The following is a 25,700-nucleotide window of genomic DNA, read 5'->3' on the forward strand; positions in this document are numbered from 1 at the left end:
ATACAGTGTTTTGGATATATTGAGTTTGAGATGCCTGGCAGACATCTAGAGCAAGACATCAAATAACTTGCACATCTATTTGAGCCTTATTTATTAAATGTCCTACTATGAGTCAAGCCCTGTGCTAGGAACTAGACTACATACTTTGAAATACAGGCTTGGAGCATAAGTATAGATTAAGGAGTCAGTGGCATATGTGTAGTCTTTGAATCCACAGGAGTAAGGGAGATAAGCTGGAAGAGGCTATTGAAGAGACTGAGAACCATTAGGATGACTATGAGGTTGATATCTTGGATATTTGCTACCTAAAAAAGACAGTAAAGGAAACAATTGAAAATACAGGCAAATACAGAAAGCTTCTGTTGGTGCTAAATGTCTTTTTTTTTTGTTAATTCGTCACTGCAGTAACAAATCTGAATAAAAAAGAAATACCTGAATTATATGAGTATACCCTTCATCTTTTTTGTAGCTGTACTTGTGATTTGCAAAGTACTATGACATTGTTCAAATAATTAATATCAGTGTGAAAGACTTAGGCTAAATTATATTTTAAGGATTGAACACACAGAATTGAAGTAATTTTGTCCTTGTCTATATAATAAATATGTGTCACAATTTTGTTAGAAACATACCTATCTTCAGATTGAATATCTAGAACATGTCACAAAAGATGTGATTTGAACAGGCTTCAGTCTCTTGTTAGAGTGAGAGGAAATTGATCAAACACTAAAAATTGTATGCAGTTCTTGGTAGTTTTTAAATAGAAATAAGTACTGTAAGATTTTGACCAGTTATTGGTTAGCACCAATTTAATTATTAGCACCAATTAAATTATTTGGATATCAGTTTATGAGTCAGTTAAAGAAATGCTAACTTTATATATTCATTGGATCAGTGAATTTAATTTTTTGACTAATATTTGGAAATAAATAGCACAGATCATTAGAGACTAGCATAGCCAGGAAATCTTCCCAGAAGGTATGAGATGTAACTGAAGCATAGCAAGACTGAATTGTATTCACTATTGGTGGTGGGGCTGAAATCAGGAGTCACATTGTCTCAGTGATGTATTGTCCACCATGTAGCTACTCACTTCTCCCTGCTTGCTTTATACTTTTTCATAAGCATTAATTTACTAGTCTCAAAATTTAGGGACCCCTTACCCCACTTCCTAGTGTCTTACATACTCATTCATGTTTACATACTCCCGGTCACTACCTGATTCCATGACTAACACAGGAAAGCCTACTAATTTGTGGTTTGAATATTCACTGCTATACCTCTGTGGTCTGTGTAGACACCCAGACATTGTAAACTCAAGGCCCTCAGCCATTGATGTTTCTGAGTTTGGAGAAGTGTTTTCATATAATATATGAAAAGTACAGTTTTCAAAGAATATTCTCTTTCTGAAATCTTTGAAATATGTAGAGGACTTTCCATAGCATCCAGAAAAATCCAATATGAAATAAATATTAACATTTTACCAGGTTAAATAAGGATAAACCACTTTAAGATTCACATTTATTAAAAATTCACTTTTAGATGAATATTTAGAAAAATATGTAGAATATGGGATGACTATACCTGTGGAGAATCTGTAGCCTATTCTGCTGCAAGATGTTTTTATAATTCTCATTTTCTCTACTCATGTATTCAGTCATTCAACAAGCATTTATTGAAGATGAACTATTTGACACAAGAAACTAAAGTTTTAAATAGTGAGGAAAATGCTGTGATAGAGGATTGCACAGGAATACTAAGGGGAGGAGAGATGGGGAAGGGTATCTAAATCAGAAGTGGGATGAGGAGAAGAAAATCACATAGTGTTTCCTAAAAAACAGAATGTTTGACCTGAACTTTAAGTGATGTCCAAATGGCTTTGCTTGCCATTTTGAGTTAAGCAGTTTGAGTTAAATACTTGACGAGGGTGATGTGTATCCTGAAGATAAAGCTGTAGAAGGACAAGATAACAATTTTCCCTTTGGAAGAGCCTCTCTGGCAGTGGGGATGTCATTGGAAGATTCATGGAGCAAATCAGAGACTTGGATTAGGAAGCTATTTCAATAGTCCAAATGATGAGAGAGCATCCAAACTAAGTAGTGAGACAGAGAGGAGGGGGCAGGTTTTATATAAATATGTATATATGTATGTGTGTGTACGTATATCTATACATACATATATATGTATGTGTGTGCATATTTTACAATAAAATTTTTTTTTATTAAATGTATGATAAAGTCATTTTTTTCACCTCAGGTTGTATGAGGCAAGCCCTTAAGTTCTAACAAGAACTCATTGTTAGAATAGCTAACCTTTGTCATATAAATATTTAATTATAATGCTTCCTATCTCTTTTTTCCTTTAAACTTCAGTTCTACATGTATTTAAAGGCTGTTGAAAGCATATGACAAATATAGAATTTTTTAAAATTGAAGTATAGTTGATTTACAGTATTGTGTTTCAGGTGTACAACATAGTCATTCAATATTTTTATAGATTATACTCCTTTTAAAGTTATTATAAAATATTGGCTGTATTACCTGTGCTGTACAATATATGTTTGTAGTTTATTTATTTTACACATAGTTTGTACCTCTTAATCCTCTACCTGTATCTTGCCCCTACCCTCTTCCCTCTCTCCACTGGTAGCCACTCGTTTGTTCTCTACATCTGTGAGTCTGTTTCTTTTTTGTTATATTCACTAGTTTGTTTTACTTTTTAGATTCCACATATAAGTGATATCATACAGTATTTGACTTTCTCTGTCTGACTTATTTACTAAGCATAATATCCTCCAGATCCATCCATGTTGTTGCAAATGGCAAAATTTGATTCTTTTTTATGGCTAAGTATTATTCCATTATATACACACACACACACACACACACACACAGTACACCTTCTTTATCCATTCATCTGTTGATGGACATTTGGGTTGCTCCCATACCTTAGCTATTGTAAATAATATTGCAATGAACACGGGGGTGCATGTATCTTTTTGAATTATTGTTTTTGTTTTCTTCAGATATATACCCAGGAGTGGACTTGCTGGATCATATGGTAGTTCTAATTTTAGTTTTCTGAGAAACCTCCAAACTGTTTTCCATAGTGGCTGCACCAATTTACATTCCTACCAACTATGTCCTAGATTTCCCTTTTTTCCACATCCTTGCCAACATTTGTTGTTTGTGGTCTTTTTGGTGATAGCCATTCTGACTGGTGTGAGGTGATACCTCATTGCAGTTTTGATCTGCATTTCTCTGATGATTAACGAGGTTGAGCATCTTTTCATGTGCCTGTTGGCCATCTGTATGTCTCCTTTGGAAAAAATGTGTATTCAGGTTTCCTGCTCACTTTCTTAATCGGGTTATTTGTTTTTTTGATATTGAGTTATATAAGCTGTTAATATATTTGGTATATTAACTTTTTATTGGTCATATCATTTGCAAACATTTTCTCCCATTCAGTAGGTAATCTTCTCATTTTGTCAGTGGTTTCCTTGGCTGTGCAAAATCTTTAAGTTTAGGTTCCATTTGTTTATTTTTGCTTTTGCTTCATTTGCCTTAGGAGACAGATCCAAAAAACAATTTGCTCAATTGATGTCAAAGAGTGTTCTACCTATGTTTTCTTCTAGGAGTTTTATGGCTTCCCTTCTTTAATTTAGGTTTTTAATCCATTTTGAGCTTTTTTTCCTATATGATGTGAAGAATTGTTCTAATTTCATTTTTTTACATGTAGCTATCCAGTTACTCCAGTACCACTTATTGAAGAGTCTTTCTTTTCTCCATTGTTTATTCTTGCCTCCTTTGTTGTAGATTAATTGATCGTAAGTGTGTGGGGGTTTTTCTGGGATCTCTATTCTATTCCATTGATCTATGTGTCTGTTTTTGTGCCAGTACCATACTGTTTTGATTATTGTAGCTTTGTAGTATAATCTGAAGTCAGGGAGTACAATACCTCTAGCTTTGTAAAGCTTGCTTTGACTGTTCAGGGTCTTTTGTGGTTCCATATAAATTTTAGGATTATCTGTTTTAGTTCTGTGAAAAATGTCATGGCTATTTTGATAGGGATTGCTTTAAATCTGTAGATTGCTTTGGGTAGTATAGACATTTTAGCAATATTAGTTCTTCCAATCCATCCATAGTATCTTTCCATTTCTTTGTATCATCTTCAGTTTCCTTCATCGGTGTTTTATAGTTTTTAGAGTCTTTTACTTCCTTGGTTAAGTTTATTCCTAGGTATTTTATTCTATATGAGGCAATTTTAAATGAGATTATTTTCTTGCTTTCTCTTCCTGATAGTTCATTATTAGTGTATAGAAAATCAACAGATTTCTGTATGTTAATCTTGTATCCTGTAACTTTGCTGAATTCATTTATTAGTTCTAATAGTTTTTGTTTTTGGTGGAGACTTTAGGGTTTTCTGTATGTAGTATCATGTCATCTGCAAATAGTGACAGTTTTACTTCTTCCCTTCCAATTTGGATGCCTTTTATTTCTTTTCTTTTCTTTCTCTCTTTTTCTTTTTTTCTTTTGTCTGATTGCTGTGGGTAAGATTTCCAATACGATGATAATTAGAAGTAGTGAGAGTGGGCATCCTTGTCTTGTTTCTGATTTTAGAGGGAAAGCTTTTAGCTATTCACCATTGAGTATGATATTAGCTGTAGGTTTGTCATAAATGGCCTTTATTATGTTGCAATATGTTCCCTCTATACTAATTTTGATGAGAGTTTTTATCATGAATGGTTGTTGAATTTTGTCAAATGCTTTTTCTGTATCTATTGAGGTGATCATGTGATTTTTACCTTTGTTAATGTGGTATATCGCATTGATTGATTTGTGGATACTGAACCATCCTTGCATGCCTGAAATAAATCCCATTTGATCATGGTGTATGATCTTTTTTACTTATTGTTGAATTTGGTTTGATAATATGTTGTTGAGGATTTTTGCATCTATATTCATCAGAGATATTGCCCTGTATTTTCTCTTTTAGTATCTTTGTCTTATTTTGGTATCAGAGTAATGATGACCTTATAGAATTAGTTTGAGAGTGTTCCTCTCTCTTCAGTTTTTTGGAATAGTTTGAGAAGGATAATACATATATTCTTTGTATGTGTGGTAGAATTCCCCTGTGAAGTCATCTGGTCCTGGACTTGTTTGCTGATTCAATTCACTACTGATTCAATTTCACTACTAGTTTGTTTAGATTATCTCTTTCTCCCTGATTGAGTTTTGGAAGATTGTATGTTTCTAGGAATTTATCCATTTCTTCTAGGTTGTCCAATTTATTGGCATATAACTGTCTGTAGTATTCGCTTATGATTTTTTTGTGTCTCCGTGATATTGGTTGTAATTTCTCCTCTTTCATTTCTTATTTTGTTTATTTAGGTCCTCTCTTTTTATTCTTGATGGGCCTGGCTAAAGGCTTACCAATTTTATCTTTTCAAAAAGGCAGCTCTTGTTTTCACTGATCTTTTCCATTGTTTTTTGGTCTCTATTTCATTTATTTGCTCTCTGATCTTTATTATTTCCTTCCTTCTGCTGAATTCGGACTTTGCTTTTGTTCTTTTCCTAATTCCTTTAGATAGTAGGTTTTGTTGTTTATTTGAAATTTTTCTTGGTTCTTGAGGTAGGCCAGTATTATGGTAAACTTCTCTCTCAGAACTGCTTTTGCTGCATCCCATGGATTTTGGAAAGTTGTGTTTTTATTTTCATTTATATCAAAATATTTTCTGATTTCCTCTTTGATTGCTTTGTTAACCCATTGGTTTTTTAGTAATAAGTTGTTTAGTCTCCATGTTTTTATGTTTTTTCCATTTTTCTTTCTAATTTCTAGTTCCATATCGTTGTGGTCAGAAAAAAATACTTGATATAATTTCTATCCTCTTAACTTTATTGAGACTTGTTTTATGGTCTAGCATGTGATCTGTTCTGGAGAATGTTCCATGTGCACATGAAAAGAATGTGTATTCATCTTTTTTGGTGGAACACCATGCAGATATCTACTAAGTCCAACTGGTCTAAATGTAGTTTAAGACCACTGTTCCCTTATTGATTTTCTGTGTGCATGACCTGTCCATTGATGTCATTAGGGTGTTGAAGCCCCTACTATTATTGTATTATTGTCAGTTTCTCCCTTTAAGTCTGTTAGTATTTGCTTTATATATTTAGATACTCCTATATTAGGTACATATATATTAATGAATGTTATATTCTCTTCTTGTATTGATCCCTTTATCATTATATAATGCCCTTCTTTGTCTTTGTTTTAGACACTGTTTTAATGTCTATTTTGCCTGATATGAGTATTGCCACCCCAGCTTTCTTTTTGTTTCATCTGCGTGATATATATTTTTTTCCATCCTCTCACTTTCAGTCTGTGTGTGTCTTTAGCTGTGAAGTGGGTCTCTTATAAGCAACATATAGATGCACCTTTTTATATCCAGTCAGCCACCCTATGTCTTTTGATTGGAGCATTTAATCCACTGATATTTAAAGTGATTATCGGTAAGTATGTACTTATTGCATTTTTGTTGTTTCCTGCTTGTTTTTGTGGTTCTCTCTTCTTTTCTTCCTTTAGTTTCTTCTCTTGTGGTTTGATGATTTTCTTTAGTGTTATTCTTGTGTTCCTTTCTCTCTGATTTTTGTGTATGTGGTGTAGGTTTTTGATTTGCGGTTACCACGGGGTTCATATATGTTGACCTATAACTATATCTACTTGTTTTAAAGTTCTAACACATTCTACAAGATCTTCCTTTTTCACTCCCCTCCCCCACATTCTGTGGTTTTGATATCATATTTTACATTTTCATGTCTATCTCTTAACTGTGTAATGTAGTTATAGTTGATGTTACAATTTTTGTCTTTTAATCTTCATGCTAGCTTAAGTGGTTGATCCATAGCATTTCCTATATATTTGCCTTTACTAGTGGGACTTTTCCTTTCCTATAAATTCTTACTTCTTTTCTTGTTGTAGCCTTTTCTTTTCCACTTAGAGAAGACCTTTTAACATTTCTTGTAGGGTCAGTTTAGTATTGATGAACTCTTTTAGTTTTTGCTTGTCTGAGAAGTTATTTCTCTCTCCTTCAATTCTGAGTGATAACCTTACTGGGTAGAGTAGCCTAGGCTGTAGGTCTTTCCCTTTCAGCACTTTAAGTATACCATACCACTCCCTTCCAGCCTGCAAAGTTTCTGCAGAAAAGTCAGCTGAAAGCCTGATACCTTGTATATGACTGTTTTTCTCTTGCTGCCTTTAAAATTCTCTCTTTATCTTTAACTCTTGCCATTTTAATTATGATATGTCTTGTTGTTGGCCTCTTTGGGTTCATCTTGTTTGGGACTCTCTGTGCTTCCTGTACCTGGAAATCTGTTTCTTCAGCTTTGGGAAGTTTTCAGCCATAATTTCATCTGATATATTTTTAACCCCTTTCTCTTTTCTCCTTCTGGGACCCCTACCATGTGCATGTTAATATGCTTGATATTGTCCTGGAGGTCCCTTAACTGTCCTCATTTTTTTAAATTTGTTTTTCTTTTTGCTGTTCTGAGTGGATGATTTCCATTGTTCTATCTTTTGGATCATTTATGCATTCTTCTGTATTACATAGTCTGCTGTTAATTCTTTCTAGTATGTTTTTCATTTCAATTATTGTAGTCTTTAGCTCTGACTGGTTCTTTTTTATGATTTCTAGTTCTTTGCTAAAATTCTCACCTGCTCATCTATTCTTTTCCCAAGTTCAGTTAGTATTCTTATTACTAATACCTTGAACTCTTTATCTGGTAAATTATGTTTCATTGGTTGTTCTTTCAGGTTTTTTTTTCTTGTTCTTTCATTTGAAACAAAAACTTCTGTCTTCTTATTTTGTTTAACTTTCTATGTCTCTATGAAATTAGGTGAAACACTTAACTATTGTGGTCTTGAAGAGGTGTTCTTGTGTGGGAGTATCCTGTGTAGTCTGCATGTGTCCAGTGGCTTTGATGTTAGAGCTGGATCTGAAATGAGCAAGGGTCATGCCTTCCCCGAGGGTGTGCTGGCAGCTATCACCTTGGTGGGAGGTGGGGCTAGAGATGGAGGGGCTAGAGATGGAGGGGCTAGAGCTAGAGCCAGGTGTGAGCCTGGGCTTTTCCTGTGCTCATTAGGCATCACCACCATATCAGGGGTGGGGGTGGGTCCCAAGGAGGTGGAGCAGAAGCCCTGAGGGTCAGATCTGAGCTTATTCCATTCCCTTTAAGTATGGTTCTCCCCACTCCTGGCAGTGGCACCTTCTCCCCAGAGGAGAACAGTGCTGGAGCAAGAGGAGCCAGAGCAGACACCCAGTCTTGGGCACATGCTGGGATGGTCATGGCACACCAGTCAGAGTTGCAGACTACTCCTGATCTGCTGCCTCCATGAGTGTCAGCCATGGCTGCCCTCACCTTGTTCACATGCAGTGCCAGGTCCAAGCCGGCTCCATCCCCTACAAGAGTCCACTCTCCTCAGTATCAGCACCTCTGCCCTAGAGGGAGCTGCACCAGAGCAAGAGGGGCTGGAGCAGGCACCTGGTGCAGGCTGGGTCATGCACTGAGCCAGTTGTGGGAAACTGGCCAGAGCCCCGTGCAGTTTCAATCTACTGCCTCTGCCTTTTTCAGGGAGTAAGCAAACACGTGCACACTCTGCATGAGTGAAGTCTCGACTTCTTACAGTCCTCCTTTAGGTCCCACTGGTTTTCAAACCCGCTGAGGGTACTCATCTTCCTGGTTTTGAGCCTTAGGGCTGGGGTGCCCAAGATGTGGTTCAAACCCCTCATTCTTCAGGGAGGATCTTTGAGCCCCTGATATCCCCCTCCTCTTCTGTGTCCCCTCCTTGGAGCACAGGTCCCAACCTGATCACTTCTGCTCCCTTCCTACTCGACTCTGTGATCTTTCTTTACAAGCTTGGTTGTAGGAGAGTCTTTCTGCCAGTCTCCCGTTTGTTTTCAGTGAGAATTGCTCCACGTGTAGATGTTTTTTTTTTATGTGTTCGTTGGCAGAGGTGAGCTCAGCATCCTTCTACTCTGCCATCTTGATCTCCTTCTGGATCAGATATTTTAAACATTAAAATCAAAATAAACATTCTGAATATATATCAATTATGTTCAGTGTTCAGTATGCCAGGTATAATTTGAACTATTTTTTATATTAATTAACTAATTTAACCCTCCCGTCAGCCAGTGAGATACATATTGCTTCCCCTGTACTGAATAAGGAAATGAAGGCATAGAGTGGATAAATAACTTGCCCAAGTCACATATCTAATAATTGCCAGAGCCAGTCTTTGAATACATTACAGAGTGGCTCCAGAGTCAGGATATATTATACAAATAAATTGTTCTTTGGAATGTATTTTTTCCCTGATTATAAAGGAACAAAGTCTAATAGTAGAGATTATAAACAACTCATATCTCTGAACAGGGTGGTAATTTTATTATTATATATAATAATATAAATATTATATAAAATATAATAATAATATAATTATTATTATAATTAAAACTTATTATTTTTAATAAACATAGTAGATTTATTGAGTGGTGCTATCAACATGTCAAATATAAATACATTCATGCATTAATTGTGGAGTTTTCTCTCATTTTTAGGAAGGTGTTCTAATCAATCCAGAGTGAGTGTTTTGATTTTCTGTTGGCTCTTTGTTTTAAATAATGCTGAGAAGTTTTTTCAGTGAGAATTTTAAACCCATTTACTCTGCTTATATGGAAGATTTTTCAATTTTCAAAACCATTGAAAATTTGTTTGCCTACTGTATGGTCACCTAAAGTCTATTAAGGGCCTACACTCCTGTCCCAAACTTTATTTTGAAATATTTTAAAACCACAAAAAAGTTGGAAAAAGTAGGTAAAATGAAACTTCTAAATTCACAACATTTGCTTCTTTGCTTTTAAAATTTCACTGATATATCTGCCAGCAAGAAGGGTATTGTCTTAAATAACCATAGTTCCATTATCACATCTAGGAAAATTAATGATACTATAGTACCATTTAATAAACAGTTCATATTCAGGTTTTCCTAATTGTGCCTAAGATGTCTTAAGTAATTTTTTATTTGCTTACCTATTTTGTACAGCATCCAGTCCAGATTAGCACTTATATTGGTCATTATGTCATTTTAATTTCATTTAATCTCAGTTAATCTAGAATCTTTTTTGTTTGTTTTTCATGACATTAACTTTTTTAAAGAGTCTGCCTGAGCCAGTTGTCCTGTAGAATATCCACTGTTTTTATTTTGTCTATTTTATCATGATTAGATCCAAGCCAGACTTTTTTGGCAAGAATACAGTAAGTGATGTGTGCTTTTTTGCATCACATCAGGTGGTATATAATGTCAGGTTGCCCCACTATTGGTGTTGCTATATTTAGTCCTGGATCTTTTTCTGAGCATTTTAATACATTCTGTTGATCTACATGTCTACTCATGTGTCATCCCCACATTGTTTTAATTAGAGACTTTTTACAATATATATTGATACTTAGTATTTATTTTCAGTCATCACTCTTTTTTTCCCCAGGATTTTTCTAGTTATTCTTGCATAGTCTTCTATATGAATTTTAGAAGCAACTTGTCTAGTGCTGGGACAAAAACTGTTTTATTGAAATCACATTAAATTCATATATTATCTCAGAGAAAATTGGCCTTTATGTGATGTTACATTGTCTTAGAACAAGGGATGTCTTTTCATTTGTTCAAGACTCCTTTTATGTCTTTCAGAAGTATTTTTACATTTTCTTCGTACTGTTTTATGTATTTTTGTATTTATTCAAGTATTTTCTCTTTTATGATAATCTTATAAATGAGGTATGCTTTTTCACTATATCTTCTAACTGGTTGTTTGAGTATGTAAAGGGTATTGATTTTTATATATTAAATTTTATATTATGCTGACTTTCTGATTTATTAGTTCTCTTATTGGTTGTGTTAGTTTTAGCATTGATTCTTTTGGACTTTCTGGGTATAAATTATATTATCTGAGTAACAGTTTTACTTCTTTTCCAATTCTCGAGAAGGGCTTGCAGTTTTCGTACAGACATCTTTATATTGAATTTGGCAGGAAAGATCTTTGCCTTCTAAAATTCTGTATTTTACTGGAATATAATAAATTGTATTTCATTTCTCCTAGCCGTAGATAATCAAAGCATAATTCTCCCTGTGCCCCATGTAGAGATTAATGGCAACTTCCAAAACTCAATTAAGATACATAGTTATAGTGTTGCCTAAAACAAATAACTCTTCAGAAAATTTCATAGAAGGGAGAGAGAGGCTCTCCTGTCCTTAGCACAGTGCGTTGTGCTTGGTGGGTTGCCCATAATCATTTGGTGATGATACATAAGATTGCTGGATATATGTTCTGGCTTCAGAATTTGGCACTTTGTTTGGCCTGCTTTGTTTTTGCAATAAATCTGATCATCTTTTTTCTTTCTTTCCTTTGATCATGGTCCTGACTTGAAGATTGGTAGAGTTTAAGGAAACTAAAAAATATATAATTCTGCTGTTCCAATCAGTCAGGTAGAAGTGGGGTATAATGTCATGTTCTGATTTTCCACAAAATAAAATACCCAAAGCATCTCCCAAGAAGCATAAAATTTCTTCATTATCTTCTCCAGAGTGTATTAATGTCTGGAAAATTAGGAAAATTTTAAAATAATACATTTCAGTTTTATAGTAGGTTTAGAAACATTACCAAAGGAAGTAGTTAATTAATGTTTTGAAAAAGAGTCCTAGAACGTTAATTCAAACATTCTGATGACTAATACACACAGTTAACACTGCATTGTAGAATATGAACCCGGTGGATATGGCATAGATTAATTCATTCAGTTAATATTTGAGTTAACTCTTGAGGACCTTCTGTGTTTCGAGCATTTGGACCAGGCACTATGGATACAAAAGTGAATTAAATCAGATCCTGGCCACAGGGGCTAGACAAACACACAAATGGGTCTGGAGGTTTGTGACTTAGATGCATGGGTTTCAGTAATGGTACTGCTGCTCCTTGGTTGTGTGACCCATCTTCTGACTTACTTTCTGAAAGCTGCTATTTCCTCCCTTTAAAATGGTGTTATCGTTGTTGTTTATTAATTAGCTATCTTAAAATTCTTAATAGTTGTCAAGTTTTGTTTCTTTTGTTTTATTTTAATTTAAGAGATTCTCTAATTTTTCCATTGTTATCAGTGGCACTACCAGTCGTGTAAGGTTATTTGCTGATCTTCAAGTTACTGAAACTCCTTACCAGAGTTTATTTTCTTTGCATGCTCATGGTTGTGGTCCCAACTATTCTGCTGGAGGTCTGAACTATAGCAAAAAAATGAAAGCAAACCTGTGCAACTGTTACCCCTGTGCTGAGGCACAGGATTAAGCTTCTCCTCTCAAGTCTCATCAGTTGCAGGTTACAGCCATCTCCCAGTAACTGGTCCTGGAAGCAAACTCCTCCAGGTGGATGGGCGTATAGGCCTCCGTTTAAGGACCATTGTGGTCCATAGGATCTGCCAGGCCCTTGATGTACTACAAACATTAAACTGACAGATAATAGCCAGTTACCCAGAGGATTTATAGCTTCTGCTGGCTGAGAGCCCTCAGTGAACTCTGGAAAACCCATTATCTGCCCACACCTTGAGAAGAGGCCTGTTTTCCATGCAGAGGTCCTTGCTCAGCACCAAGGAAGACACAGCCCTCCCATTCCCACACTTTGCCTGACACACTGGCTCTGAGATCCCAGGAAAAAAAAACTTCATCTTCTGAGATACTGTCCAGCGTTTGCCATCCCTCTTGCCTTAGTCTTCGTAGGCCTCTGGAAAGGAACTAAACATGATTTCAGATTTTAAAATCATTACACAAAGTGAAAAAGAAGATGCTCACCTAGAAGATTAAGTGGCACAATTATCAAAAGATAAAAATTATGAAGGTAAAAATAAAATGGGCTGCAGAATTAAACAAATAACAGAATAAAACTTCCCTGAGCAGAAGAATGATAAGATTCTGCAGATTAAAGGGCTGTCAAGTCCCAAGAAAGATTAATAATAACAAAGACACACTTGGACATACCCTGGTGAAAGCAGTCTGTTGGCACAATTCCCTCTTTCAGGGGAGGTCAGTCTTTTTTCAGGCCTTCATCTGGTTGGATGAAGCCCACTCACATTATGGAAGGCAATCTACTTTACTCAAGGTCTGCTAACTTAAATGTCAATCCCATCCAAGAAATACTTTTCACAGAAACATCTGGAATATTTGATCAGATAAAAGTGAAATAAAATATAGATTTTTTTTGGTAAAATTTACTTAAAATAGCAAAATATTTGGGGATGCTTTTCCTTAAGCTTATTCCTTTCTGTATAGTCTCTGTTGAAAGCTTAAACAAACATGCATGATTGTATTTCCAAAGGATATTATTTCAGTAGGCAATCTAAATTTAAAACTAAGCTTATATTGGGTTGGCCAAAAAAAGTTCGTTCGGGTTTTTCCATAAGATGTTATGGAAAAACCCGAACGAATTTTTTTTTGGCCAACCCAATATCTTTAGAAAATTCATTTTAAAATTCTAGTTTTCAACACATTCTTATCCTGAAGTTGAAACTGTAAAACATGTAATTTTTTTCTTTGTACTTTCATAAGCTAAGGATGTAGATTTGGGGGTTTTTTAGTTTTTTTTATTTTCATCATTTTGAAATTACTTTCTAATTGGATAAGAATTTTAAAATCAGTAGTCAGCCTAGGCCTATTTTATGGCAGTCAGATTATAGTAGTGAGAACACGTATGTAAGATGTTGCTAATTCCTGAACCCCGTGGTATGACCACTCTCATTTTAAAGCCAGTGTGTCGTGCCAGACTATTCTTAGCGGTTGCAGCTAGAGAGGGTTGTGAGAGCATGAGGGCTGAGGAGGTGAGGATTTCACCATTAGTTCTGTATACTTCAGTGTAAAGTCTTACAGTAAGAATCAGCATTATTTGAATATTTTCAAATATGTTTTACTTGGGTTGTAAAAAAACTTTTCAAGGCCAGTGTTATCTAAGAAAAAAAATGTCTTTCCATCAAAATTACTTTAAAGACTGTTATTACATTTAAGACAGAACTTTTAATTTGGTGTATAGTATTTCTTCAAAAAAGGACATCTGTTTTACTAGACTCTTAAGGTCAGAAATCATAATTTATCCTTTATAATGTATCTTTTATCACTGAGTGCCAAATAGCCAGTTACAACTAAATATTAGCTGAGTGAATACAGGTAGTATAGTGCTTTACACTTCACTGGCTAAAAATACATACTGAGAGTATTTTTAAATGAAACAAAAACTATTTTTTTTAATCTTGTTTCACAGTACTTAGTTAATTTTGAATATACTCTACAAAAGTGATAAAAAGTGATTGTTTTGTGTTGATCTCATTTATTATACTTTAAGAAAAAATGAGTTAAATGCCTATAAAGGAGAGGAACTAGTGTTTTGTTTCAACTAGGAATTGTGCTATTTGCTCTTAACAGTGCATTGCAATTCTCACTTCTAACCACCCCTGCGTGGTTAGCTTTTAGCGTTATTTAACAAACTGTTAAACTACTCACATGTTAACTATTCACATGTTGGTCTGCTGATTGACAGAGATTGAAAAAGTAAATGAGAGCCACACCTGTGTTCATTTTAAACTTGAGCTTGATTTTGAACCAGTATCTTTACAGATGAGATGCAATGTGTTACATCCTTAGAAGCTGTTTATTACAAAGAAATGCAGTAGAGGACATGGGGAACAAAAAGATAAATCTATACATGATAAAATCATTTTTCTCAAGGTTAGCAGTCTATATTTTCATTTTAAAGGAGAGAATCAAGGGAACTTTTTTTTCTTCAGTACTCTGTGGTGATTGAATAGATAGCCAGCCGATTGTATCATAGTAGGAAATCAGATGATCAAAGAGAAATTCAAATAGATTTATTTTTTGTTTTTGAGAAAATAAGGAAGCGATTCTTTTCATAGACTTTGTGATATTTCTTTATGAAAACTTGATGACCTCAAGACAGAAGCAAAACTTTCATTGAAGAAATGTAGCAGAGGGAGATAATGGTATAATTTTTGAGCTGAGAACAGAATAAGAGCACATCTTCTGCTATTGCTGGATGCCACTTGAATGAGAAAATTGGCTTAGCTCACCTCGAGTCAGGTCTCTTAGTTAGCTAAACTCTCCAACTGTTTCTGACCAAAGAATTCATGATACCACTTTAAAGGATTCTGCCATCCAAGTGAGGCTTTTTTCTTGTAAGCTGTAGGAGTCATGTCTTGCTGACATAAATGTTTTCAAAATAAAATGTATAGCTATAATAAACAAATATTCACAGTCTTTTCATTTCACAGGGATTATCAGTATAGAAAGAAAGCCTTGTAACCACCATGTAGATACAGCACCAACGGTAAGGCAACCTATTTCTACATTGTTAAAACTGTTAAGAAGGCACAAAATAATACTGGTTATAGTGACACAAAATGCCATTGTAGAAAACTCTTGTAACCTACCTTTTGCCAAGAGTTATATCCCTTTAAGAAAATTAACCTTATGTTTTCTAATTAATCAAGATAACCTATCAATTTTTACTAAGATATAGGAAAATAAGATGCTGTATCATTTTTACAGGTACTTGTTTATATTAATGTTATGAATAGAATGGTATTTAATTTTAAAATACTTTATACTTTTGATAAAGTACTGTAAATCTTTATGCAAATTGATTTACACCCTTGTAAAAATGAGTGTTATTTTGTGCACTAGCATCATTATTTAGAGTGAATGTTTTGTAATAGTGAAAGTAGGCCATTATGCTTCATTTCTCTTGTAGATGACTATGCCTTATAGAAGTGAAATGCCTTACTATGCCTTATAGAAGTGAAATCTAATCTTTTACTCCACTATTATTACCAGACAACAAAAGGCATTTAATAATTATAGTATCTATTTACCATATTAAAAATAATTATAGAAAATAATATAGAAGGAAGACAAATAAATTTCCCTTTTAATCTCTGTATATAGTATTTGTATGTATGAAATACACTTCAGTTGCTGGTTCCCACTTGAAAGATTCACAAGAAGTAGACTGGAGTATATCTCTTCACTAAGCATATTCTTGTTTCTTATCCTTTTATATAATAATCTTTCAAGTACTCCGTACAATTCAGCATTTCCTATTGTGAGAAAGATTTAGTAATACCTTTTTTAAGAAAATAATAAAGTATTAAACTATATTTGAATTTTATTGATAATTAATATTTTCCTCATGGACAAATTGACTCCATTTTTTCTGTTTGTTATAAATCCATATAATTGATTCAGCATGTTTGGTAACTTAATACGTGGGGCTTCAGAAACGACTGGTGTTTGAGGAATTAATCATTAGCATAGTCATAAAAAGGTACATGGATATAGTGTGTGTGTTCCAGTTATCCTTTAGTAAGTATGCTAAAAGAATAGCCATAACATTATGTAAATTTTATTCATTAATATTAAAAATGGAATGCTAGCAATTATGGAAAATTAATTATTTTAAGGTATTTGAATAATCTACTCATTTGACCATTTTATATACTTTTGAAATTTATTTTATTCCTGTAGGGTTTCCTGCAGCACCTTGTTTACATTCTGGGTGTTTTGTACATTTTGGAACTCAGGAAAGTGTAACCTGCCAGGTTTTTTTGTTTCACCCTGTAGGCTGATGGCAGATTCCCATGTGAATTAAATCATAAAATAATAGAACCACATATTCATGAAATCATGAGAAATAATGGCATGAACAAAATTTACAGTAGTGCCCTGATCTCGAAATTACTCCTGTGAATTAGGAACAAAATCTAATGCATAATAGTTTAGGTATCGTTGGGTTTTGGTTATGTTCTCCCAGTTGGATTATTAAATGGTGGCTCCTAATATATTAATAACATTTCTACTCTGTAGAGTTGATAAGTTTTAAAATACCTGGTTTATACAGACACTCCCCTAACACTCATTAGATCCCCAGGTTTGACTTGAGCCAGTCTTCCTTTCTGATGTCTTTTTCTGAGCTCTTCTCCTTCTGTCTCTTTACTACAACTTAAGCATATTCAACAACCTTTCGCCTCTCCCCCATAGTTCCCCAGCTTGCTGACAGTTAACCTTGGCCCTTTCTCCATAACCTCTAAATAGAATCACAGGTCTGTTCATTACCCAATCTCTGCTGGGCCCCAGGACAGATAAAGTCTGATTTTCACAGAAATATAATTTTACCTAATTTTCATCCTTTGTGTCAATGTGCCCTTATTTTCCCTAAAGCGTTTAAGAGAAGAAAATATTTAGAGATAAAAGAAATAGGAAAAAGTCTGTCTAAAAGTTTTACAAAGTGGGATATTTGTGAGTTCAAACTTTGTACTATACTGGCTAAAAAGGAGAGAGACTCTTTGGGCCTGAGAAAAAAAATAGAAGGGAAGTGGACCAGGATTTCAGAATGGCTGAGGCTCTGAATGACTCCTGTCCTCATACCTAGCCACCAGTTTCCAGCCTACCTCTCTACAATTCCTTTGGCTCTAAGTCCTACCGTGAATGGCTGGGGTCTAGGAGAGTGCTAGATGCTACTTACGACTATTCAGCAGGGGAGGGAAGCAAGACTTTCTTAGGCCTCTGTGACAGGGAAAGATGTGTTTCTTGACGTTTCAGGTTGGAATGAACTTTTCTGTAAATATATGGTTATAGAGGATAGTTTGATCCTATAGCATTATAGTGGGATGCAGTAGTGTTCTTTAAGTGAATATAGGTTAGCCTGAGAACAAAACCCCTTTTGTCCCTTGGTTCTGTGTTCTTTCCTTCCCACTCTCTTTTTAATTTACTTGTTTCCCTTTTTTTTCATTTATTACATGAATTTTAAGTTTTTGTTTGGAATCTTTTTTCTTTTTGACATAAATAATACCATATCTGTGTTTGAGGTTCCTTCAATAGAAAGCAAAACAGAATATCCCCACATGGCATGACCCCCTCCACCAAAAAGGATCAAACCTTCCTTCTTAACTGGCTATAATCACTACTTACTTTTTTTTGCATTCAGAGCTCTTAATTTTGTTCATATCTAAGAGTATATTTTCAAGTTATGTTTTCAAGAAATATAAATTGAGAATTATATTACCTGAATCTGCATATTTTAAAATATCTCTCATTTGTCTTTGCATAAGGCAGCTTGCCAGGGCTTTTAATTATTTGAATATAACCTTTTTCCCTTCAAAACGTTGTGGAAATTGATCATCTTTTTGCCTTCTGTCATTGAGTATTTCAGGAGAGACATTCAAATCAGTCTGATAGTTATTCCTTTGTATAGGTAGCATGTTTTGCCTGTTCATGTATTCAGATTTTATTTTATTTTCTTTATACCTAATGTCTTAGCTCAGATTTGATGCATAAATGTGTGGCTTTCTTTTCAGTGATTTTTGGGCTGAATGGTATTCACTCAGACGTGTTACTATTATAGGAAAAGCAAATAAGACATCATACAATCATAATATTAGATTACATGAAGATAATTAGATCATGCCACTTTAAGAGCTGGTTGCTGCACCTGCTTATAGCCTCCAGCAAGTTAAGGATAATATCAGACTCAGATTAATCAGAGGTCATTGTCTGAACCCTGAAAGGCAGGTGTAAAAGTAAGTTAATAGTTAAATCAGCATAGGCTTGAGTCCCATAGTTACTTTAAATGGAGGACTTATTTGCAAACCAAAGAGAAATAGCAACTAGCATAACGAAGTCTTCCACCCACATGTCTGGTCTTTTCTTACTTTAGGTTATTACACGAAGGATTTAGTTAAAACATACCTGCCTTTTAATGTACAGTCATATGCACAGCAGTTCCCATAGCTTTTCCTATTTTCTGGTGGAATTAAAACATGGTAAGTCATGTTGAATATATAAAGTATTTTTAGTGATTTGAGGAGAACTGTTTTTGAATCTCTTCCAGTGAAAACTGGTACGATAAAATCCAAATAACATCAACATGGCCTATTGTAGTCAATCATTTTTGTAAAGCTTCTGCATTCCAAACCTGTAACCCTAACTAATACTATTTATTTCTTCTTAATTTATTCAGTGATCCCACAACCCCCACTAATGAGAACAAATTTTCTTTTTTTTTTTTTACAGATTATTTTTAAAATTTATTTATTTATTTATGGCTGTGTTGGGTCTTCGTTTCTGTGCGAGGGCTTCCTCTAGTTGCGGCGAGCGGGGGCCACTCTTCATCGCGGTGCGCGGGCCTCTCACTGTCGTGGCCTCTCTTGTTGCGGAGCACAGGCTCCAGACGCGCAGGCTCAGTAATCGCGGCTCACGGGCCCAGTTGCTCCGCGGCATGTGGGATCTTCCCAGACCAGGGCTCGAACCCGTGTTCCCTGCATTGGCAGGCAGATTCTCAACCACTGCGCCACCAGGGAAGCCCACAAATTTTCTTTTAACAAAGGGATTTTTTGTCAGTTTATAAAATTACAGCTTATGTTTGCATAGAAGTCTGCAGATCTACCACAGCAGGTTGAAACAAACTCCTGCCTGTCTCATCAGAATTATACCAGTTATGGAACACTTTTGCCATCTGTTAAAGTGTTGCATAAATTATTAAGAATTAAAATATCCTAGCTCGATTGGAAATTTAAATGTTGCTTCATTATTCTTCATTGTTATAAGACCAGTTTAACAAGCTGTTCATTCATTCTGCGGTTACACTCCTTCTAGGTTTTCTAAGGGCTTGATTGATAAATTTTTGTCACATGATTTTTCATCAGTGGTAAACTTTACTGTGTTTTAGAGTATTTTATTATTATGAAAATATATCTGAGATGTTTGTGGTATTGCTTGCCCTTAACAGTAAACTTATTCATAAATGTACATTCAAATTAAACTTTATTCTGAGTCTCTTTTGGATTATATGATTATGGATTATATGATATTCATTCTACAACATTTTGAGTTGTTTCTGTTGTTAGATTATTATCATTGTTTAGCCCACTCTAGGTTCACAAGATTGCTACATATTGCATTATTGCACATTAGTTTAATAAATTTATACATATGTTTACATAAAATATGTCTTTCACATTTTAACATACTGTTGGGGGCAGCCAATCTATAGAATTTTCCGGGAATTCATAGTATGTAAACTAGGGTGAATGTGCCCCTATAAAACTCATAAAATAGAACCTATGGCCAATCTCTTCCTGAAGGCAATTGCAGGGTGGAGAGGGAACTGATAAACTATAAGCTTTTATAACTCGTCATAAAAGAATCTGTTTTCACTTATCAATAAAGTAGCAATTCAGAGCAATTCTATTGAAATTCAAATGTAAATGCTAAATTGGTTCTTTTTTAAGACCACTTGTGAGTTATCCATAATACAACATTTTTCTTAAGTATTTGCACATTAATTTTTCTCCAGATATTGTAAATTATGAAGCTTATGTTGATTTTTCCCATTAATATACTCTGCTGACATTTGTTTTTCTCAGACTTTTTTCCCCCAGTTCTCTTTTGACTTTGCTAAATTTCTCTACCTGAGAAAGTTTTAAAATTCTGAAAGTGTCATATTACTGGAGGACTATAACATAAGAGTGGCATAATAGGAATTTATTTTCTAAATTATCAGCAAACATTAGGTGTACGGTGCCCATAGGACAGTACAGTATCAAGTGCTCGGTAGGTGTGGGAGTGGTATGGGGGAAAGCAGAAATACAAAAAAGTATAAAACATGCTTTGTGTCTTTGAGCAGCTCTTGGTCTAATTAGAAAAGTGAACTGTAAATAGATAAATCTCAATACATGAAATGGATAAAAGTTCAGAGCAATATAGTACAGATGTCATGTCAACAAGGCAGCTTGTACTCAAGTATAGGAATATGGGATGGGCCTTGAGTGCTTTAGGAATTCCCAGGGCTGTAGTGATTTGGGAAGGCTGTTTAGAGTAGGAAGGTGCTAAACTGGATCATAAAGGACAGATGGGATTTTAAAAGGAATAGGATGTTCTAGACCAGAGTAACAGTGTGACTGAAGATCGTAGAAGGAAAGTACACAGAGTTTATAGATGGAGACAGTTTGCCTGAAGCAGAGCATTTCAGAACATGAGATAGATTAAGAAAAGGTAATTTGGGCATGATTTATAAAGATCATTGGATGTTAGGTAAAAAATTAAGACTTTATCAATATAAGCAACAGTAAGGCATTTGAGCATGAGAATAAGATGATCAAAGGGTAATGTTTTTAAAAAATTAAAATAAAAGCAGCTCATGAAATTGCAGGTAGGTGGAGATTAGAAGTAAATGATCTGTGAAGCTACTATAATCCACATTCAAGGTGCTAAGGGTCTGAATAAGGAAGGGGCAATGAAAATGGAAATAGAGGTATGCTTATGAGAAACATTTGGAAATTAGAACTGATGATAGAAATTCAAAAGAAAAAGAGGTAAATGATGGCTGGAGACATAGGTTGCTGAGAGAATGATGACTCTGTTAACAGATTTTTTAAAAAATAGGGATGAAGGATGATTTTTAGAGAATAATAGATTCAATTTTAGACATGTTAAATTTCAGGCAACCAGAAGCCATGAACAAGTAGAAATGTTCAGTAGAGAACTGAGAATATAGGCTTGAACCTCAGAAAAGAGGATGAGTTTGAAGATCTAAATTTGTTGTGCTTGATAGAGCCACACTGAACAGCTCTGGGGTCCAGAAGGGAGATCCAGTGGTCAGAAGCCTCAGACCTCGGTTGTGGGAAGTCCTGTGTATCATCATAAGTGGAAAGCAAGCAGACTCTTCCCAACAGGTGTCCAAAGGCCCCGTCTAGGAAGGGGGCAGATATCCAGTCTTTAGAAAAAGCTCAGTCAGGAACCAGTCTCCTCCGACTCACCTCCCAGATTCATTCTCCACAGAGTTATTTATCCAAGGCATAAATACGATCATATGTTAAAGATCTTGTGGTGCACCCCATCTCCTACCAGTTGAAAGCTAGGCTATTTAGCATGTGGTCTGAAGCCTTCTGCTACCTTTGTAGACTTATTTCCAACTTTTCCCAAATACTCAACACTGGCCACTTTGAGCTACTTGTAGTTCCCTAAACATGTCTAGGTCTCTCGCATTGAGGAGTAATTTTAGAAGAGGGCTTAAGAACACTGAGTCCAGACCAGATGTCCTGGCTTCAAGTCCTGTTTTGGCCACTTCTACTCCATATGACTTCAGGCAAGATTCTTTACCTCTTTGTCTGCAAGTGGGAGTAATACCTACCTCAAGGATTGTTGTGAGGGATAAATGAGTTGAGACACATTCCACTCAATATTTTTCTGTATACCAGATATTGAATATTATTTCACCACAAGAGATGGCCAGATAAATATGGACAAGAACATATCCCAAGCCTGAGGTCAAGAATCAAAGGGAGGACCCCAGGGTCCCAGCTAGGGCAGGGACAATGGGAACAAGGGAATCTGATGAAGGTTGCCGCAATGACCTGCGTGCCTCTTGACCAACCTTCTTTCTTTTTCTCTTTTCATTTTTTAAAGTGTGTTTATGTATGTATGTATGTATGTACGTATGTATGTATGTATGTATTGCATATTGTGACTGTCTCCTGCTGTCGATGCAGAAATCCAGTTACACCAAGACAACAGGCATATAAACTGGGACTGTCTTGGGCAATCCTGAATGTGTGATCCCTTTATTCATCTATTCTGTAAGTCATGGCAGCCAGAGTGATCTTTTTAAAATATAAGTCAGAATGGGTTATCCCTCTCCTTATTAACACTCTTCAATAACTTCTCCTTACTTGTAGAATAAAACCCAAACCCTTTCCTGGGGCCTACCAGGCCTTGCCTGATCTGGTCTCTGCCTACCTCTTCAGCATCACCTTATGATACTCTTTGCTCTGAGTTTCTGGAACACAGCCAGCCTTTCTCCCACTCACCTATCAGCTTTGAACATTCGGTCTCTCTGCCAGGAATATACACCCCCTTTTGCATAATGGGCTTTTTCTTTAGATCCCAGTAAATGTCAGCTTTTCAGAGGATCTTCCTTCACCATTCTATCTGAAGTAGATACTCCCCACTTAGTCTTTTTATTGCACCTTTTTTTTTCCTTCCTAATACTTATCCCAATTTGTAATTTTTCTGTTCAGTTATTTTCATGTCTATCTCTTGTCTTCCTCGATAGAATGGATGTAAGTTTCATGAAAGTAGGGACCGTGTCTGCTTTAGTCACCATTGCTTATAGACTGTCAGTAGATACAGCTTAAATGAATCAATGAATATAGGCTGAAACTATAGAAAAAAATAAGCACAAAGAGCTAGACCGGACTTCAGGGATGTCCATATTCAGAAGGTTGGAAAAAGAGCCCTCACAGAAGGCAGACAGACAAGAGAGACATAGGAAGTCAGGAATAGTGTAGCATCTTGGAGGCCAAGGGAGGCTACCTGGAGGTTTTGTGCCGTCATAGGTGGTCAGAAAAGTTTGGGCGAATGGAAGCAGAAAGGAAGCAGGCTGGTAACATTAGGAGGCATGATGAACTGGAAGCAATTCGGGAAACCTGTCGTGAGAGGAGGATGGAAAATAGGACAGCAGTTACCTTAGCCTTGTGTGTATATTGCTGACTCATTTCACAAAAGAAAGTAATGTTTTGCCAAAAGGGCTGCCATGAACGGAACCTGTATAGAATGTGAAGTACATGTTTCTTTTCCCGTGCTCTTCAAAAGTGAAAAACTAAGCTTTAGTATTTATGCAACATTATTACTTTCAAAAAATTTCTCAGATGGAAGGAAAAATTCAGGAACATAAATGGGGAGAAGGAGGCACACTGTACTTCAGCATTAGACAAAGGAGTAGAGTAAGGCAGTTGTAGCAAGATTCCTTACTAAGTACTTAAAACTTTTCTAGTTGGTAAAATGAGGAAAGTTGAAGAAGTTGATCTTTTAGGTCTACTTTGGGTCCTTTTCATCTGCTCTTACTGTTCCAGGACAACATATTAAAGAAGAAAAACTAAGCAAATTTCTGATAGTCATCGCTTGAATGCTCACTCATCATTTCTCTCATTCTTCCTATTCTCAGGATTCAGTTAGAATTCACCCATGTATTATACACATGGCAGTCGTGTCCACCGGGTCGACTAACAAATGCCCATCACCACCATTGCTATTGGAAATTTCATGCTGCTTAATTAGTAGACGTGGGTTAGTTGTCTTCAGTAGATCAAAAACTAAGTCCTTTCACTACAGACCAAATCTCTCCACCTTCATAAGCCCAGGGCTTGGTGAAATGATGCCAAGCAGTAGGATATGGTGTTCAGATAACTGTGTAATTAGCCAGCAGGGGTTAGAGAGCATGTGCAGTACAGTGGGGAAAAGGAAGGTCACTGGTCTGGCTGCCTAGGGTTCCATTGAAAGAGCAACCAGTAATCTTTTTTGCCCATTTCAATCTCTTTCGCTAATAGCTTTCCCAACACAAATAAAGTCATGTTCAGTAACACAAACTGGTAGAACTTGAGGAATCGGCTAATCAAAACTGTGAATCAAGAACAATTCAAAAGTGCATAAATATTCTAAAACAGTACATCTAAAGCATTAAAAAACTAAAGAAATTAAAATCATTCCATTTTAGACTCTAGCTGAAGTACTTCCTTAGTCAAGCTCTAGTGAGATGTCTAGAAGTATGAACACGTGGTTCCCATGAGACCTGACTCCAGAGGAATTATTTTGGTCATTTTTTCCCCTGAGAGCAGCAAAAAGAGCAAGTGCTGGAAGGGAGTCTGTTTCCTCAGGAACTTAAACTGGGAAGACAGGAGCCAGAAAGCAGGAGCTCTGTTAAATGCCATAAGGGGAGGTGGTGATATGCCCCGCCCAAAACATGTACTTCACCCCCTAACCTGTTTCTTTGGAGTAGTACTTACTGTCATTGTAAGTACAGTCTGTGTTTCTGTAATGCAAATTAGCCAATGTGCAGTTAATAAATAGTTGAATGATGTCAATAAGATTGCAAAAGATTTATTTATGCATGTTACAAGTTTAAACCCATCAGAGGCAGGCTTTCTCATAATCAAATGGAAAGACTGAATCATTTTAGAAAAAAGCTGAAATGCCTTTTGCTAATGTCTAATTTAGTAGCTTCAAGAACTGCTAATACAAATGAAGAATTGTTTTGTTTGATGAAATCTAAAACCTGATTGGGTTTTTAAAAATTATTTGCTTTATTTTATTTTTTTTTAAGTTTTATTTATTTATTTATTTATGGCTATGTTGGGTCTTCGTTTCTGTGTGAGGGCTTTCTCTAGTTGCGGCAAGTGGGGGCCACTCTTCATCGCGGTGCACGTGCCTCTCACTATCGCGGACTCTCTTGTTGCGGAGCACAGGCTCCAGACGTGCAGGCTCAGCAATTGTGGCTCACGGGCCTAGTCGCTTCGCAGCATGTGGGATCCTCCCAGACCAGGGCTCGAACCCATGTCCCCTGCATTGGCAGGCAGATTCTCAACCACTGCGCCGCCAGGGAAGCCCTGGGTTTTTAATTTTGATAAACTGGTCTCTATTGAAAGGAAATTCTTTCATGGACCTGACTTAACCATAATGCTGGGTACAGATGCCAGCAAAGATTTAATACCACATTAGTACTTTGATTAGGATTGTTAGTTTCTTTCAGCACCCTAGTTACAAGTTCCATAGAT

At 35.7% G+C, this 25,700-nt stretch overlaps 1 protein-coding gene across 9 annotated transcripts in view; it reads left to right on the forward strand.

The window, feature by feature from the left end:
* AHI1 (Abelson helper integration site 1) overlaps positions 1-25,700 on the forward strand; it is a 210,286-nt gene that overhangs the window by 105,500 nt on the left and 79,086 nt on the right. For 7 of the 9 annotated variants that reach the window (XR_451825.2, XM_057527846.1, XM_057527848.1 and 4 more), the window contains one exon: positions 15,369-15,424. The exons of 1 other annotated variant lie outside the window; for it this stretch is intronic. Coding sequence is in view for 7 of the 8 variants with exons in the window: in XM_057527846.1 (XP_057383829.1) it covers positions 15,369-15,424 (56 nt within the window). In the remaining variant the exon portion in view is untranslated. Of the gene's footprint in view, positions 1-2,256; positions 2,303-15,368; positions 15,425-25,700 lie in introns of those variants that run through there. One more of the 9 variants, XM_007190910.2, reaches the window with a different exon arrangement.

This window comes from Balaenoptera acutorostrata, chromosome 14, assembly GCF_949987535.1.
Source record: "Balaenoptera acutorostrata chromosome 14, mBalAcu1.1, whole genome shotgun sequence".
Lineage (NCBI taxonomy): Eukaryota > Metazoa > Chordata > Mammalia > Artiodactyla > Balaenopteridae > Balaenoptera > Balaenoptera acutorostrata.